Below are 17,292 nucleotides of genomic sequence, written 5' to 3' on the forward strand. Positions count from 1 at the left end.
GTGGGGCCTTGATTTGTTTCTGTAACCATCACATGCTCACATAAGGCTACTAAGTGACCGTTAAAGTTGATGTAATGCTTCTGTGTCTCCACAGATCGCCCGTCTGAACCCTGCTGGTATTGCCTGAGGTCTCTTGACTCAGAGTATAGTCCTGAAACTCCCAGACAGGTTTCAGCCTTCTGACTGAACACGCTACTTTACTAAGATGGTGTTGGTCAGATACATCGCTAATTTGTTTAGCATTTATCCAAAGTGACATTGTGCATTCAAAAAAAAAAACAAAACAAAACAAAAACAAAAACAAAAAGAAACCCCACAACCCGATATGTACTGAACTGCTTGTAGACCTGCATTTAGAAAAAAGAAAATACAGAGATAAGAGATGAGTATCAAGACTTAAACTGGACTACATGATGACATGATGACAAAACTTCAGGTTTGGTCCATTGAGACTGAGTAACAGTAAAGGCTGTGGTTTCACTGAATTGTGCTCCAGTTTACTTTTCTCTAAATATGCTATTCATTTAATATATGCCAGTAAAATTGTAATTGTTCATTCACTCAGTGTCTGTGGAGCAGCTCCTGCATTTGTCATGATTACAGTCTGCCTCTCCTGTTAAAGATTTAAGCTCACATCTCAAAACTGAGCTGTAAAATGTACAGCACATTTTCCTATTTTCAAGAAAATCTGCCATTTATGGTAACGCTACCCTGTTGCTGTGTTGCAGGAAGACTCAGATCCTTTGTCACTACTGCCCTCTAATGGCAAGAAAGTGAGCTACCAGACAGACCCTCGGCCTCATTTTGGTGTCGCTTGGTCCTCTCACTCCACATGTCGCCCCCTGTGGGGCAACGAGGGCCCCAGCTGGGGGCAAAGAAACCAGGAGGTGCCCGATCAGATGCACACCTGCCCTCATTGCCATCTGGGGCTGCCCCCTGACACACTGCGCTGGCATGAGGTTGGCACAGACACATGTAAACACACTCAGACATAAATAGAGGCGAGCTCACAGCTTCCACAAAACATACCACAGCTTGTGTGACTGTGTTTACTGGAGAGCCTCTCACTGTTTTGTGCCTCCCTGTACAGGCAAAGTGTCTACTGTTCGAAGGTCGGAGGAGCTCAAAGAAATAAATGGAGTCATATCTGCAGAAAAATCTTGTTGTCTACTCTTTATATTAATGCTCTCAGGAGATGCATTGCACCTACAAGTTATTTGCAATATTTGTTTCTGTGAGCAAACAGTGGTCTGATTACATCTAAGCTTAGCTATGGTCATTCCTTACTTCATTTTACTTTTATGTTTAAAGCCTGTGATATATTTATTGTTGTGTTAATACAAATAAACTGCATGTGTACAAAATCAGTCTGTCTTGCAGTATTGCATTTTCTATTTCTACTATGCTATACCCCTTCTGTCTTTTGAAAATCAAGAATGTAGACCTTTCTTTACAAAGAGAAGATGTGTTTTTACACACAGAGAGAAGCGACCTTCCCCAGACTATTGATGTTATCTATCGAGATTAAAGGAAGTGTTTCATCTTTCTTTCTTTCTTTCTTTCTTTCTTTCTTTCTTTCTTCCATGTAGGTCCACACCCTCTCTGCAAAAGGCAAAAAAACCTTAACCTTAGCTCCAAGATTAAAGGCAAAACTTTCTCCTTTTCTGTCTTTTACTCTGAACACATACCTACATACATGTCTGCATTATATTTTGTATATTGTTTGGTACAGTCCTCTAATCAGTGTTTGTAAGTTAATGGCTTTAATCATAATCATTGCATTTTTGGGATAAATTATGAGCCATTTTATAGAGCACATACACAACACAAGTTTGCCAGGTTGAAAAATGCCTATTAGCCAAATGTTCTTTTTGTCATAAACATTATTAGGTATTGAAAAAGCTTTCCTTAATCTCACAAGGGTCTCTTTTAAATTTGATGGATTTGTTTTTCTGTTCTGCTTTCCTATTTCTCATTTTATTCATTAATCTTGCCTCAGGAGCCCAGCTCCCCGTCTCCTCTTTAGTTTTGTGTTGTTTTTGTTTTTATTACTGATCTGACACCTTATAGGTGCCCTCACAGGTCCAAAGCATGAGCTGTAATGGAGCACTGACTCGTTATGAGTTTGGACTTTTGTAACCTCTGCTTTTCTGGGAAATGCAGTTTGTGTCCTGTTTTATTTGGAAAATATAGCACAAGTCCCCTCTCTCAATTTGATATTGTACCAACATGTCTACATTTTAGAAAATTAAGTATCTTCTCCACAAAAAGGTCATCAAACAATTCAACCAGTCAATTCAATCAGTGATTTTTTCTTCTCAACTTGGAAACCCAAACATTGTTTTTTTGACACATAGAAAGTGGGCATTGAAAGTGATACCAATTATTTTTATGTGTCAGTTAATTTTTGTGTGTTTGCAAACCAGTTTTCCCTGAATATTAAATACTTCTGTGCAATAGTATCAGTTAATTTAAGTTAAGATATTTTTAAATGAACTGAGAACTGAATTTGTGTGATGCCACAGTGGAACCCAGTAGAACATTCTATAGTAGGTTCTATTCTATTTATTTCATTCCTTTTCATGCTTTTACAGACATCTGTATTTACTGACAGCCACAGTGATCATACAAGCTGCAGTAATCCTACTTGAATTACAGTTCTTGTCTTTAGATAAAGTCTGTGACGCTGAGATTACTTCAATAAAAATGGATGAGGACTTTGTGCCATTGCGAAACAGAGAAGCCAGCCCTTGGGAGGAAGGTTTCAGTGAAGAAGATGAGGACAGTGTGGATCTGACTGACAAAGGTCACGAGTGTACCTCAGAGAGGGCAAGCAGCTGGGGGTTACTTCCTCATGTGTGCCTGAGGCATGTGTTCAGGTTTCTTTGTGACCATGATCGCATGAGTGCAGACCTGGTTTGTCGTCACTGGCACCATGTCATGCACTCTCCCTCTCTCTGGCGCTCCCGCTTCTTTTACTTCAGTGGTCAGCGGCAGTCCAGATCCAGGCAGGCTGAATACTGGTCTGCTGTGACCTACGCCCGCTCTCTGGGAGCCTACCTGGAGAAGCTGGAGGTGTGTGTGTGTCCTCCACACAATTCTTTGATGGCCAGGCGACTAGAACAAGCCCTCATCGGGCTACTGTCTGAGCTTACCAGGTAAAGGAGCGTGTTCCTTCAAGACCAACACACAATTCAGCACCTCAATTGATCCACAACTGATCCACCTGACAACTCCAAACTTAACATGATTATGTCACCACAGGTTAAACGCCCCACTGCGAATCCTTTCTATTGTAAGGCTGGAGTTGGACCGGACTTCGTGGACTTTAAAGCACAAGAACTCTTTAGTGAACTGCCTGATTAACTTCCTCCACAGAGGATCCTCAAGGCTCACCTCTGTCTGCCTGAACGGGATGCGAAATGGCTTGCATCAAGTGAGTGTAACACCAGTCCAAAGATCAGAGTGTATATGCAGATATGTCACTTCCAGGGCTGAACGGGTTCAAAACCAAGACTAAACTCAAGGCAGTCAAGCAGGGACATAACATGGTGGTCTTGTCGTGCTGCAATCACTTTAGATCACAAAATTCAGTGGTTTTTATTTTTAATCTTGTGAGAAAAAAATAATGTATGGGTACAAACTATTATCTTGAGCATGCAAGACAAAACAATACAACTTTTTAGGACTTGGATGTGGGAAAAAGAAACTACATATTCAGTGAAAATAAATATTATAATCAAACTGAATTAAAGAGTTTAAATCCGCGAAATGATTCACAATTCCCACCTCTGCTTTAACACCTTTTTATTTTGATTGTAGTTTTGTTTTTTTTAAAAACAAACAAACAAACAAACAAAACATCTCATCGGATCTGTTTCTGATTCCTGATTGTTAAACTCCAGGGCCTGGAGCTGCTTTCTGCCCTGGCACATTCTCAGATGCACCGCTACCCCCAGTGCTATATCTCATCTCTGGACTTGAGGGGCTTCTTTTCTGACACTGTGCGCGTCCCCTTTAACTTCAACATTCCCCACAGACTGCGCCACCTGCAGGGCCTCACCGACCTGAGTATGAATTACTCCTGTCTGTCGGATGAGCTGCTGAATACTCTCCAGTGCAGGCACAGAGGATGGAGGTGGCAATTTAGAAGAGATGCGAACACCTTGCAAACATTTTCACTGTACTGCGCTTGGAACGAGCCCCATGAACAGGTAAACCATAAATAAATTACGGGACTACCCTCAATAAAAACTGCTTAACTGCTTACATGCAAGGATGAAGTGTGATGGCACAGAAGGTCATGTTAGAAAAATTATAAACGTCAGCTTTGGGGAGCTGAGTGTAAGGATCCACATAAAACTACACTATTTGTACAATGTAACCATCCTGCCAACTTATGCACTATGAGAAATGTTCCTCTTGGCAAGATAATAGTGTAGGTGCTGTCAAATTAGTGTAAAAGTCCTGGGTGTGAACACATGCTGAAATAGCAAAAAAAAAAAAAAAAAAGAGGAAATAAATACTGCAGGTGAAAATGAAACCCCCTTAGGTTTCCTTTGTTCATTTCTGTCTCTGCTTCATTTTTTCCTGTCAAGTTGGTGTGTGGTGACTCATGGGCATCTTTAAAATCAAGCAGCCCAGACCTGAAAGTCAGGTTTACGGTGGACCAAGTCATCGACACAAACCAGCTGGCGAGGATACTGCTGCCCGAGATTCTCCTGACAGAATACACCATGACGGCTTTCTACTCCCCCGACACAAACTGGAGTGCCAGGCCTGTCCTCTGTGAAATGCTGCCTTGGTACAGATGCAGTCTCCAGGTCAGGGTGCTGAACAGGCAGCATTACAGAAGTGCAAGTTGTAGCAAGATGGTGTCAAACTGAGTGTTCATCCAGAAACACATTGTGTGAAATGGATTAATTCAGGCCATTTTGGTGAGATTTGTTGATGCTCAGTGATATAAGGATAAAATTTGTCATAAAACCATTAGAGGACTGTAGACAGTCATGAGCAGCCATGTCATTACATGTGGGAACAAATACTATAATATTTAGGTCTGTCTGTCAATCTGCCTGTCCAAGACTTTGATCCAGACAGAAATATCATAACTACTACAGCTTGGAGACATTCATGGCTCCCAGAGGATGAATCGCACAGATTTGGTGATCTTTTTATTTCCGAATGTCGTCTGCAGATTGCCGTTTTTAGCTTTTAGATTTGGTTTTGATGATTGAAAGGGATTACTTTTCTATGAGTCTATACATTGTTTTTTTTTTTATGGGAAAATCCTGTATAGAATTCATTTAAATATCACAGTTTGACTAAACTAAATGCCGCTTAGCATTTTTTTTTAGCATGAAACTGAATTTTTGACCTTAGAAATAACAGCTTTTTATAGAACTTTGAACCGTGCCTCAGCATGTCAGGTAGATGATAGAGCTGAAAAAAGCAAGTTGAATTAGAGTTATTGTCAAACATTTTTTGGTCTATCATCTATTGTCAAATCTCTGAAGAATTTGGAACTGGTGAAAGATATAAACAAGCGGTTGTAACAATGTATTCAATGTTGCCTTATACAACAGCAGTGTTTTGTCACTAATTGTCATCTACTATCAATGTGAACGTATGTCTGTAGTATCTGACCCTGGACCTGAGCAACTGCAATGAATCACTGGACGAGGAGCTGCTGCAGCTGGTTACTTTGTGTGAGTGTCTGAAGCAGCTGAAAGTCTGGGCTTTCCTGGAAATCAGCACCGCGCAGAGGCTGCTGCACATCAGACTGACACAAAGGAAATTACTCAACAAGATCCGGGTGAGAGCATAAGATGAATACTGCTTGAATATACACATGTACAGAGAAGTGTATACCATGACAATGCATTTGTGTTGATCATTATGTCTTCCAGGTGAGAATGTACTCAGTACTCAATGACATCGAAGAGCAGGAAGACCAACTGGAGGAAATATTGTCTTCCTACCTGCCTCTTCCTCCTGAACTGGAGTTTTTGGCAATAGTCTACCCCTTTCTTGATTGATGAACACAAGAGGAGTTGATAAGCAAAAACAAAAACAAAAAAAGAAATAAAAAAAACATGAAGCATGAAACTCAATTGTTTTACAAATCAATAACCACACAAACAATATTTGATCATTTTAGGTTGCAGTTCTGGCACTGACTGACCGACTCTCTCTGCTCCGGGCTGTTTTTCTCTGAGAGGGTTGGGGGTTATGGGCGTGTGTGGAAACACTGACCTACTTTCACAGTCGAGGGTGATGGGGGAGGCAGTCTGTGTGTGTGTGTGTGTGTGTGTGTGTGTGTGCTCTGGCATGGCGAGAGCACTATTTAAGGGAACAGGGATTAAGAGGCAACAGCAATATACTAAACTCTTGACTGCATGGCTCCCGACTCACTACCAAGGGAGTTAGGTCTATTGTGTTGGCTTAATGGTATTAATTTAATTATTTCTAATTATTATCATCAGAGCACGCTATGGCTCTGAGAGTATTAGTGTAAATCTCTGTTGATAGCCCAAAATCCCCCCATTATTACATACTCGTGCACACACTAAACATGCCTCTACATACTTAAAATCAAATCTTTTTCAATTATTTTCTCAAAGCATTGTGAACTAATAACGCTTAATGTCTGTGGTAACTAATTTGGATCATCACAGGCCTCGTAGTCGACAGAATAGAAATGAGCCTCGCCACATCAGTAGAACAGCATCCTCCACGCTATTGGTGGACAAAAATCATGCACAGTCACGTGACATGAGTATTAGTACTGGGCGGCACGGTGAGCCAATGGGCTGCTTCATCACCTGACCGCTATTTGAATATTGATTCTCCCCCAGCAGCCACACTGGTGCGCCTTCCTGTGTTGTTGTTGTCTGTCTGATATTGTCCGTCACCGCATATAGAGATTTCCTACCACCGCCAAAATGTCCTCACTGCTGAAGCCGTTCTCGGTGTGTGAGGGTCCGTGCGAGAGCTGCGGTGTGAGGAGAGGATACCCGAGCTCGGCTCCCCTTCATCAGCAGCCTTCATCCCGGCGTCTGGCTGCCGCTGCCGTCGCGGCGGGGCTGGGCTCTCTGCCCGCCCACCAGCGCTCGTACGCGGCGCGGAGAAACCTGGCGGCTGCTGCAGTAGGAGGCAGGAAAATAACGCATCCCGGAAAAGCCATCCTTGCAGGTAGATTTTGCAGAGCAATTATTCATCCCGCACATTTCGCCTCCTGCCTTCAGCACAGCGCAGTCTAATCTCAGTCTGTCGCCCATTAAAGCTACCCATGACGAACTGGGTCAAAACGTACTCAGGCAGAAGTGATGCTACAGCTGTCTTTATGTGTATTTTCTGTATTTATTTACTACTGCGCTCACATTTTGATGATCTGCCTTAAATCATCCATGTGCTGAAAGGAGTCTGCTGCGTATTGAATAGAGGCAGGCATAACAGCCCTCAGCTCTGCTTTCCAGATCAGTACCTACATCACATTACAGTAAAACACAAATGTACATCAGGAATGATCTAGCAGCCGCATCACCCTGCAACTGATCCAGCTAATCTTTTATTGAGCTGAAATAGAAATGCTGGCGCGTTCCTCCTGTTAGAACATTCAAGAACAGTCCCGCATAGTGAGTCAACAAATCCTGACAGCAGGGTTTCTCTCCTTTGCTCCCTCTCACTCAGGTGGCATAGCAGGAGGAATCGAGATCTGTATCACCTTCCCCACAGAGTATGTGAAGACCCAGCTGCAGCTTGATGAAAGAGCCAACCAGCCGCGATACAGAGGGATTGGTAGGTCACTGGGACATGTGTGGCTGCTGACTGGCTGCAGGTTTGCTCATTAGTCTGCTGCTGGGTTACTCACTCCTGGATGGTGTGTGTGTGTGTGTGTGTGTGTGTGTGCGCACAGGTGACTGTGTGAGGTTGACTGTGCAGGATCACGGGCTCAGAGGATTGTATCGAGGTCTCAGCTCCCTGCTCTATGGATCAATACCCAAGTCTGCAGTGAGGTGATGATGAACACATGACATACAGGAGCTTTACTGAACATAAAACATCAGAAAACTGGTGATCTCATCAGATCCGTCTTGTATTGTCCAATCAACCATCCAAAAGCTGAACATGTTAAAGTTGCAGCCAACAGTTCACATCAGTTCACAAATCTCACATTCCAGAAACTGGAACTGTCAAATGTTTGCTATTTTTTGCTTTAAGAATTATTTTTTTTGACAATTTAATGTTAAATCAGTGATCAGTACAGTAATTTTCTGTCACTCAGCTAACCAATTAATCAGGTATACCTATTACACTCAAATCCATCATGCAAATGTTCCCCTGCTGACGTTTATTCTGACCTTTGTCATCCTCGATCATCTTCCTGTCTTTCACAGGTTTGGCACGTTTGAAATGCTAAGTAACCCAATGCGAGATGCCACAGGTCGGCTAGACAACACGGGGAGCCTCTTGTGTGGCTTAGGGGCGGGTGTAGCAGAGGCCATTGTGGTTGTGTGCCCCATGGAGACACTGAAGGTCAGGAGCTGGTTGCTTTTATGTTCTGTTCTCATGTCTGTTTTTATCAACACTGATCTCAGTCTTGATGAAATCTTCCCTTGTCCTCCAGGTGAAGATGATCCATGACCAGTGTTCCCTTAGACCTCGCTACAGAGGCTTCTTTCACGGAGTCAGTGAGATTATCAGAGAACAGGGTAAGACGGCAGTTGGGCTAATGGTAACGAGAACAGAGTCTGTAGTTATCAAGATATGTGTGTGTGTGTGTAGTTTATGTGGAATGACGTAAACACCATCTGTTCCGCTCCTTTAGGTGTCAGGGGGACTTATCAAGGTCTGACAGCGACCGTGCTCAAACAAGGAACCAATCAGGCCATCCGATTCTATGTGATGAACTTGCTGCGCAATTGGTACAAAGGTGAGAAAGCCTGCACGGCACACACACACACACACACACACACACACACAAATCCCATATCCTGTCCAGTTGACTGATGCATTTTCCACGAAAATTTCCTTTTCCCTTTCGGATTTGGCCTCTAAGGTGACGATCCCAGACGAGAAATGCACCCGATTGTCACGGCGATGTTTGGAGCGACGGCGGGAGCTGCCAGTGTGTTCGGAAATACGCCTCTGGATGTGGTGAAGACCAGGATGCAGGTAGGCAACACAGCATGTGATGTTTTTATTGCTGTCATCAGATCTGCCATCTTTAAGACACACTGAGGGTTTTTTTGTTGTTGTTGTTTTTGTAGGGTTTAGAGGCCCACCGCTACAAAAACACAGTGGACTGTGCCTTCCAGATCTTGAAGCATGAAGGGCCACAGGCGTGAGTTAACCCTGATCCTGCTCCTGATCAACACCATTTAATTCAATCCACTACAGACAACAACCATTTAACCTCCTTACATCTGGTCCTTCCCGCAGCTTCTACAAAGGAACAGTTCCCAGGCTTGGGCGCGTGTGCTTGGACGTGGCCATTGTCTTTGTCATCTACGAGGAGGTGGTCAAACTACTCAACAACGTGTGGAAGACGCAGTAGACGGGTGGTGACTGAGGTCCAGAGGGAAGCACAGAACAGTGCCTCACGCTACGCACAACTGAACACCTCTACTCAACTTCATACAAGCTCTCCGCATCGCCCTGCGCTGATGACATTCCACCAGTTCCCACTTCTACTGAAATAAATCATTTGCAGGATGTATCCTCAACACACTGATTTAAAAAAAACAAAAAAAAAGCAAAAAACGGTTGAGATTGGGAGTGGCTGCTTGCACAAAACAAGTTCAAGTTCAATTTTTAATATTTTTTCCCAGTCGCGCAGCTTAAGAATCTGAAAGAATATTTTAATTTGAAGGAAAGGAAACATAAAATGAAGTCGTGAAATGATGTGTTATTTTGTGCGCCTGACCAAACTCATTTTCTTGAGTCTTATTACCCGAAAAAAATAGTGTATTTAGGGAACAAACACACATATTACTAACCAAAGTTTCAGATTAGAGAAAAGAAAAAGTAACCTGCGTCGGTTTTAAAAAGAGTTATTACGTATGTCTGATGTTTTACCTTCCTATGACTGTTGTTACTGCACATGTTGTAGAGTGAACACTTTGTACTGAAACCATAAATGTGTCTTTTGATTCACTGACTACTTCTGACTACTCTGAATGAAGACGAAGATGCTACTAGACGATAATAAGCTGCAGTACTCTAAAATGTCAGTGCAGTACTTCAGCACATCTCCGTGTTGTTATTGCTCGCTTGGCCGTGCTTGTGATGTCATTGCGCTAAAATTTCACAGTATTTCCTCGCCAGTGATGAACATTAGATACAGTTCATTGTGCATTTTATGGCCACTGCAGACAACAAAGAGTACAGCCGCATGAATCTTTGCGTAGCATTTGGTCCTGTTAATGCAAACAAATCCATATTAAGCACAACGTTCACATGCAGTGTTGAGAGTAGGAGACGCATGCTGATTTGTTAACAGAAATAAGTGAGCCTATTGTTGCCATTCTGAGGAAAACTACTACATTTTTATTCAAAATGGCAGCTTTAATTGGGACTATTTGAGCAGGAATGCTTTGCTTGGAGCCTCAGTCAGGCTGCCTGCAGTATCAAAATGAATCCACTCACGCTCAAGATGAGATGACAACACGTAAACATGTCCGACTATGTAAGCCATACGTTTTCAGTGCATTTGAGCCGAGTCTGTAGTTTGTTGCGCTTTTTGATTCACTCATCAAACTGTTTTCTAGTCAGATGTCACTTTAATATTCTTTACCTCAAGCTAACACGTTACAGTAGCTTTTTGTATGCTAACTGATGAAATTGTGTTTCACTAAATGCACTCCTTATTGTCTGATATAGTGTTTACATGTCTGCTGAAAGATGTTACAGGGACACCGAATGTGTCGGAGGCTTGATCACATAAGTGACTGGTATTTAGGCAAGGCTTGGTTTAGATCAACCAAGTAGCACCACACAGCCTTGCACAGAAGCCTTTTACTCCTCTTTGCCAAAATACTTCAGTAGAATCCGATGTTATAACCCTGATAGGAGCAAATCTTTGTTTAATTTCAAACCAAGAGCAACAGAATATTGTTTAAGATTTATTTCTTCACTGTTTTGCTTTCATTAATTCATGCTGCTGTTTAGACTCTTCACGTGTTCATGCTGTTCATTTCATAAACAGGCCAACACATCGTGTACCTTATCGTACAACATATCAGATTCGGTCCTTCTGAGCAAACTGAAGGGTTCATTCATTCATGAAATCTACTGGTACGACAAGATAAATATAAAAAAAAAAAAACAACACATCAGTGCTCCAAGTACGATTATATGACCAGATGTGGAAACCCCTGGAGAGACATATTTAGACATGCAATGGTTTCAATAAACTTGTGATTAATAATCTGATGTCTGTGACTCTGGAAATGTGTTTAAGCATTGAATGTAAATGAACTGTAATTTGCTTACATGTAGATAGAAAGAAAGAAAGAGGCAGGCTTTCATCTTGTCCCCCACATGAATGGGGATTGAGTGTTATTATGTGACATTGAGTATATTTTAGATCCACCAACTGTCCAGTAAAATGACACCAAAATCTTATACCTCTAAGTATATATATTGGATGCAACCTCTTGCATTCAGTCATGTATGAGAAAGGATCTAAAAGCCACTGTTAAAAACATTTATCTTATGTGATTGACTTTATAAATAGAAATTCGTTCTCAAATTAATTGTAACTGGAGTGAGTGAAGACTTATGGAAGTATGAATTGTTGTTCTGTAAATATTTATTCATATTAAATATTCACACAGCCAGTTGTATACAGAAAATATAAACATGTAATTTGAACTGGAATGGTGAACCTCAATGAGGTGAGAATCAGAGTTCAGTGCTGGTGACACTTGGCTTGACCACCCAGGCAAAAGAAAAAAAAATCAGCAGGCTGAAGCTTTGCTGACTGCAGGACAGAGGAGATTAAAGGCTGAAGGAGCAGGGCGGGCATGGTCAGCATTAACATCACAGAGGAAGGCATTAGCGCTCCCACCTGCTGCCGCGCCGGTCCACCTGTCACCTACAGTTCGCCTAGAAAGGCTTAAGGTGAAGGAGGGGATGCACACACTGCTGATAAAAGCATTAGTTTTCCTTATGTGAGGGTGAAATCCTGTGTGTCTCATTTCATTCCTTCAGAAAAAATTTCATGGTCAGAATTTAAAGCTTATGTATTCACATTTTAAATATATAACCTTGTTTTAGTTTCTGCACATGGTTATGGCACTATAATAAGGCTTAGGAGTAAGTTGTGTAATTGTCTTTACATGCCTTAGCGACAAAACATTATGTACATGAATGGAAAATCCTATGTTCATGTTGCTATTGGTGACATACATACTACAAGGCAGCGTCTACCTGCAGTAATGTCTGTGTCCTGCTGATTACAAACTCATTTTACATTCCCACTCAGCCGAACACCTCTACAGTGTTACATTGTTAAGATTCCCACAGTGGATTTGAATCTGGTGATGCATCTTGCATCATGACTGCATCAGAGTTCATCATTTAGGTTTAGGTACACTCTAACCACCTTCGCTCCAGCTGTCAGGCTCCTTGAATGCAGAAGATGTGAAATCTTCTTCCACAGAGAGGAAAGTGGGGGGCAGTGATGTGGCTATCTTCTCCATCTGGAAATACCAACAAGACCAGACACTTAGGTGTTAGGAAAACACTGTGTTTTCACAAGATAAAGATGGCTTATTGGTGTCTCACTCACATTCTGAGACATTTGTCTTTCCCACCACTGGCCACTCTTTGTCCATCGGGACTCCAGTCCACTGCATAAACCTACAAGAAAATGACAATTAGACAAAAACTAGAATTACCACCTTGCAGTTCTGCCTACTTTTTTTGAGGAACAATCACAGTGTTTTATATGTACACAATCTTAAAACATGTCTGGAGGGCATTTTGAAATATAGTCGCAGAGTTATGGTGTTGGATAACAGCCAGAGAAGTGTGTTTTAATGAACATTATAATATCACAGTGAAGCTGATCTTTTGGATATAAAACGTCAATACTTAAACATTTTATCCTATTAGACATTGGTGTAAAATTTTGCCATAAACGGCACATGAGTTAAAAATGTGTTTTGTGAGGTCACATTGACCTTTGACCACCAAAATCTAAAAGTTCATCCTTGAGACCTAGTAGACCTTATGTATGAAGTATGTGCACAGAGGTATAAAAGATACAATCAACACAGCAATCGGGAAGCAGCACTTTCCCTTCCCCCACCTCGTCAGCATGGCCAGGTAGGTCCATGTTCAGCTTCCCGGTCTTGATGTCCCAAACTTTAAGCGTGCTGTCGCTGCTGCCGCTGACCAGCAGCCTGCTGTCTGCCGACCACGCCACTTGATACACAGATCCCACATGGCCACGCAGGGACATTAAGTACCTTTGGTAAAGTGGACAAGCAGGCAGAGAAATAACTACGCAGTGACACGCTGAGGCCTACAGCACCATCACCTGGACAACAGTAATATTACACAGTGATTTCTGATCTCCTGGACAAAGTGAGCTTTGCTGCTCAAAACAATTGAGGCTTTCTTACTTTCCAGTGCGTCCATCCCAGATTTTAATGGACTTGTCAAATGAGGCAGAGGCAAGGAGCCTGGTGTCTGGGGAGAAGAGCACCTCATTGACCAGAGCACTGTGGCCAGTCATCCTGGCCAGAGGCTTCTTGTCTTCTGCAGGGTTCCACAGAAATAAGGTGAAGTCATCTGAGCCAGACACCAATCGCTCAGGTGCTGGACCCTGCAGAATGACAGCAGGTACTGATGATGGTACTGATACAAGGGAAATAAGGACTTGAGAACATCAGTGCAGATGACCAACAGTACTTACCCTAACTTTATTATATCTCTGCAAAGCTTTCTCCTTCAGCTCTTCCACTAGGGGAAAACAAAATTATTGTTGCATAAAAATATTATCTTGTGAATTAAAAGAGAGTTACTTAAAGAATTAAATTAGAGCTACTAAATTAAAGAGAGCTACTGACACCATTAAAATTGTATCCCACAAGGAACTTAGATGGTTCTTACGCGATCCAGTGAGGTCCTGGGGGTTGACAGTGGCGGTTGCGGGTTCAAAAGCTCCAGTGCGCAGGACGTAGTCTGTGCTGAGAGCCAGGGTGTTCACCCAGTGGGCGTGGCCCTGTAGAGTCCTGCACTGGACACCCTATACTCACAAATACAAACAGACATTAAAGTCTTGCATTGACACACAAATGTCTTCTCTGTCTCATTCAAGATCCACATTTTATTAAGTGTCTCAGCCACACACAAACTTACATCTTTGGCTCTCCAGACTTTAACTGTTCTGTCCTGGGAGGAAGTGTAGAGAAGTCCATCTCCTCCCCACTTCACACAGGTGACTGACTGAGTGTGTCCTGTCAGAATCTTGTCACAGCGTCCCAACACGGTGTCCCAAATACGTACTGAGCCGTCCTTTGAGCTACTGGCTAAGTATCGACATTCTGGGTTACTGACAGGCACAGAGGAAAGGGCAGATCAGAAAAACAGCACATTAAAAAGATATTTCCCAATTCAAAATCAATTATACAATACAGACAATACAGAAAATCCTGATGTCACATCCTGGCTTGTCTCTAGTCCAGTTCCAGTGAGTCGTTACAGTGTGACAGTGAGCAACATGCACAATACCATCGCCTTGAAGCTAAAAGAGCCAAATGGACTTATTTACACCTGTGCTTTTCCTAATTTGACACGTCGAGATATTTTCGGTGAAAAAGGACTATTGTTGTTATAATTTTACAGATTCTCAAGCAAAACACATGTGTGCAGATACTGCATTTGAGTGGGAATTCAGGTCAGTAGTAAGACAGGCAGTAATTTACAGAAATGAGAATGAGATGAGTTTGAGCCCTCACAGATGGAGAGGTTCCCAGCAGAGCCAAGTGATCCACTTGGTGTGTCCTGTCAAAGTCTTCCCCAGCTGTGTACCTGTCACTGGATCCCACAGACAGATCTACAGAAGCAGAACCACAGAGGATAAATACATCATGTTCACAGGATACACCTTGAAATCATAAGTCTGACACGTTGGGAGCTCACCTGACTGTTCTTGCACCCTGAAGCCAGCTTCTTGCCATCTGGTGACCAGGCAATGCTCAGTACCCAATGTGTGTGTCCTGTAGTAAAACAGAATAAAACTCCATGGTGTCTACAGCCATTAATCAATCATTTGCATTGTGTTGCAAGCAGATCATACTGCCCTACAGAAGTGACTTTATACCTCTGGCAGTGTGGTGAGGCGTCTCAGTTGTCAAGTCCCAAAAGCGCACTGTGGTATCACCTGAACCACTGGCTAGATATCTAAAACAAAACAAGGCATGTGTACACATAGCAAAATTTAGGACAAATACAAATATAAAAAAGGCATAACAACACAGGAAAGAAAAGTTGGAGCTATTCAGGTACTTACTTGCCAGTGGGGCTGAAAGCAGTTGAGATGACAGCTTCTGTGTGCCCCTGCAGTGTGCTGGTACAGCGGGCCACAGCTCGAACCCTGAACACAGCCTGAGGCTGGTACACCACTGGCAGAACCTGCTCTGTCTCAACACCAAGAGCCTTCACAGACGAGCCCAGACTGGACACCACCTCGACCTCTCCACGCACAAAGAATGCCAGTGGCACTGGCTCCTCCTAGAGTGAAAAACAGAAAAACAGAAAAAAATATATTCACTGGAACGTATTATATAAGCTGAATACCTGTGTCCAAGAGGGGTAGCCTGTGAGGTGTTTGAGTGGTGATCTCTTTGTAGGATAATGAAATCTGCATTTGGTTACTTGATTAGTGTTACTACACTTTGGGATTTACCACGTTAAACTTGACAACAGAGATAAAAGTACTTAAACCAGAGTGATATTGAAACATATATATATAAAGTAATACTTCATATAGTGTTCAAATGATAACCTTCACACTCTGAAACACTGAGACACACATTTGCATTCAAAAGTGAGTGTTGCAGACGTGGTCAAAATTTGGCTAAAAATATAAGACTGAATGTCTTTGTTTGCAGATCTGTACAGCAACAAGTTATATGTCAGCTGGTTACCTTCTGTAACAGTGCATTGCAGACAAGCTGCAGCTTATCTGGTGTGATGTCCAGAGGCACATCAAAAGGTGATCCCAAAACCTCCCCATTCTCATCCTGAAACTGGATCAACAGCCGCTCCACGTCCTCGTCGCTCATCCTCTGTTTGATTTAGGTCCAAATAAAACAAAAACATATTTTTACAAAGATGGAGGATTATACACAGTACACAAAGTTATACGTATTTAAGTAAATACTACAAATAAAGAATGTTTATGTTCTTTGGGAGACCTCTGCTTTAAACTTATATTTGCTGAAAGAACACATTAAGAAGTCAATTTTTTAAAATGTTTACATGCTGGGGCTGATCCTGCCTGATGAGGAAGAATAAGCTGCATCACCGTAAGGACACACCATAACATTATATTTGCATCAGCACACGTTTTGCAGTTTATTCTATTAGTAAAATGGTATGAAAGCAACATTACAGCTAGCTATACTACCTCACAAAACGTTCATAATGTAAACTCACTAACGCTGATTTAGAACATAGGACAGGACACAACACGCTGTAGAGCCATGTGTAACACTGTTATTACAAAGATTAGCACCAAATCGTAGCTGAATTATTTAGCGGTTTACATTTAGCCACCGTAGCACTCGTAAACCATATGATGTGATGTCAACCAATAAAGCTAACTTCGCTAGCCTGCTGCTAGCCAGTATTTGAAGACCTAATTCCTTTTAGCAGCGGTGGCAAGAAAGTCAAACACTTGTTACTTCTTAACAAAAGGGTGTCCAGTTTTATATCAAATTGGATTAGCACATAAAAGCGATATAACTTTACCTTTAGTGAGCTAGCAACGTGTTATAACTACCCACGTGTGTACCTCCGAAGAACCTTTAAAGGAAAGATACTCAAAGGAGCTGGAGCTGTCATGATAGTGAACGGAGTCACGCAATGCATTGTGGGAGAGTAATGTGAGGAAGCGAAGAACCGTTGTGATTTGTTGGATTGCCGTACAACCAGAGAATTTCTAACAGGAGAAGAACTTTGATGCTTGTCATTTACGCCAAAGAGTTCAATCTTTGCAATCTTTGCACAGACCACTGTGCTCTTTGGGACCTTTAATAGTAATTAAGGCGGCAG

General features: G+C 42.2%; 3 protein-coding genes across 4 annotated transcripts; 2 read left to right on the plus strand and 1 right to left on the minus strand.

Annotated features, from left to right (window-relative positions):
- The first annotated feature begins 2,589 nt into the window (after positions 1 to 2,589).
- LOC124070854 (F-box only protein 39-like) lies at positions 2,590 to 6,139 on the plus strand. The gene is made up of 6 exons (XM_046411135.1): positions 2,590 to 3,158; positions 3,265 to 3,436; positions 3,906 to 4,214; positions 4,599 to 4,823; positions 5,639 to 5,815; positions 5,910 to 6,139. Exons 1-6 carry the CDS (start codon positions 2,707 to 2,709, stop codon positions 6,036 to 6,038), a joined length of 1,464 nt encoding a protein of 487 aa, XP_046267091.1. The 5' UTR covers positions 2,590 to 2,706; the 3' UTR covers positions 6,039 to 6,139.
- Positions 6,140 to 6,813: 674 nt separating this feature from the next.
- slc25a1a (solute carrier family 25 member 1a) lies at positions 6,814 to 10,632 on the plus strand. The gene is made up of 9 exons (XM_046411134.1): positions 6,814 to 7,194; positions 7,693 to 7,800; positions 7,919 to 8,018; positions 8,400 to 8,538; positions 8,630 to 8,714; positions 8,831 to 8,935; positions 9,062 to 9,177; positions 9,273 to 9,346; positions 9,445 to 10,632. Exons 1-9 carry the CDS (start codon positions 6,945 to 6,947, stop codon positions 9,557 to 9,559), a joined length of 1,092 nt encoding a protein of 363 aa, XP_046267090.1. The 5' UTR covers positions 6,814 to 6,944; the 3' UTR covers positions 9,560 to 10,632.
- A 1,165-nt stretch (positions 10,633 to 11,797) lies between these two features.
- On the minus strand, positions 11,798 to 17,133 carry nle1 (notchless homolog 1 (Drosophila)). 2 transcript variants are annotated; one of them, XM_046411131.1, is made up of 13 exons: positions 16,990 to 17,133; positions 16,164 to 16,304; positions 15,527 to 15,747; positions 15,338 to 15,417; positions 15,157 to 15,233; positions 14,973 to 15,070; positions 14,374 to 14,566; positions 14,125 to 14,260; positions 13,928 to 13,974; positions 13,635 to 13,837; positions 13,319 to 13,478; positions 12,797 to 12,867; positions 11,798 to 12,707 (listed from the first exon to the last, which is right to left on the minus strand). In XM_046411131.1, the coding sequence occupies exons 2-13, from the start codon at positions 16,299 to 16,301 to the stop codon at positions 12,695 to 12,697; spliced, it is 1,437 nt and encodes a 478-aa protein (XP_046267087.1). In that variant the 5' UTR covers positions 16,302 to 16,304; positions 16,990 to 17,133; the 3' UTR covers positions 11,798 to 12,694. The 2 variants fall into 2 exon arrangements, with proteins under 2 accessions (XP_046267087.1, XP_046267089.1); XM_046411133.1 differs by lacking the exon at positions 16,990 to 17,133 and adding an exon at positions 16,795 to 16,964.
- Positions 17,134 to 17,292: the final 159 nt, after the last annotated feature.

The sequence above is a fragment of the Scatophagus argus genome, chromosome 14 (assembly GCF_020382885.2).
Source record: "Scatophagus argus isolate fScaArg1 chromosome 14, fScaArg1.pri, whole genome shotgun sequence".
In the NCBI taxonomy this organism is placed as follows: Eukaryota; Metazoa; Chordata; class Actinopteri; family Scatophagidae; genus Scatophagus; species Scatophagus argus.

What these genes read in the sequence shown, in the direction of transcription:
- LOC124070854 (XM_046411135.1), top strand. Translation starts at nt 2,707, where the DNA reads ATGGATGAGGACTTTGTGCCATTGCGAAACAGAGAAGCCAGCCCTTGG. An exon ending in GGAACGAGCCCCATGAACAG is followed by an intron (nt 4,215 to 4,598) that starts GTAAACCATAAA and finishes TTTCCTGTCAAG; the next exon opens with TTGGTGTGTGGTGACTCATG. An exon ending in AATTACTCAACAAGATCCGG is followed by an intron (nt 5,816 to 5,909) that starts GTGAGAGCATAA and finishes TATGTCTTCCAG; the next exon opens with GTGAGAATGTACTCAGTACT.
- slc25a1a (XM_046411134.1), top strand. Translation starts at nt 6,945, where the DNA reads ATGTCCTCACTGCTGAAGCCGTTCTCGGTGTGTGAGGGTCCGTGCGAG. An exon ending in CGGAAAAGCCATCCTTGCAG is followed by an intron (nt 7,195 to 7,692) that starts GTAGATTTTGCA and finishes CCTCTCACTCAG; the next exon opens with GTGGCATAGCAGGAGGAATC. An exon ending in GCTGCGCAATTGGTACAAAG is followed by an intron (nt 8,936 to 9,061) that starts GTGAGAAAGCCT and finishes TTGGCCTCTAAG; the next exon opens with GTGACGATCCCAGACGAGAA.
- nle1 (XM_046411131.1), bottom strand. Translation starts at nt 16,301, where the DNA reads ATGAGCGACGAGGACGTGGAGCGGCTGTTGATCCAGTTTCAGGATGAG. An exon ending in GCCTCACCACACTGCCAGAG is followed by an intron (nt 15,234 to 15,337) that starts GTATAAAGTCAC and finishes GTTTTACTACAG; the next exon opens with GACACACACATTGGGTACTG. An exon ending in AGAGATATAATAAAGTTAGG is followed by an intron (nt 13,838 to 13,927) that starts GTAAGTACTGTT and finishes GTCATTCTGCAG; the next exon opens with GGTCCAGCACCTGAGCGATT.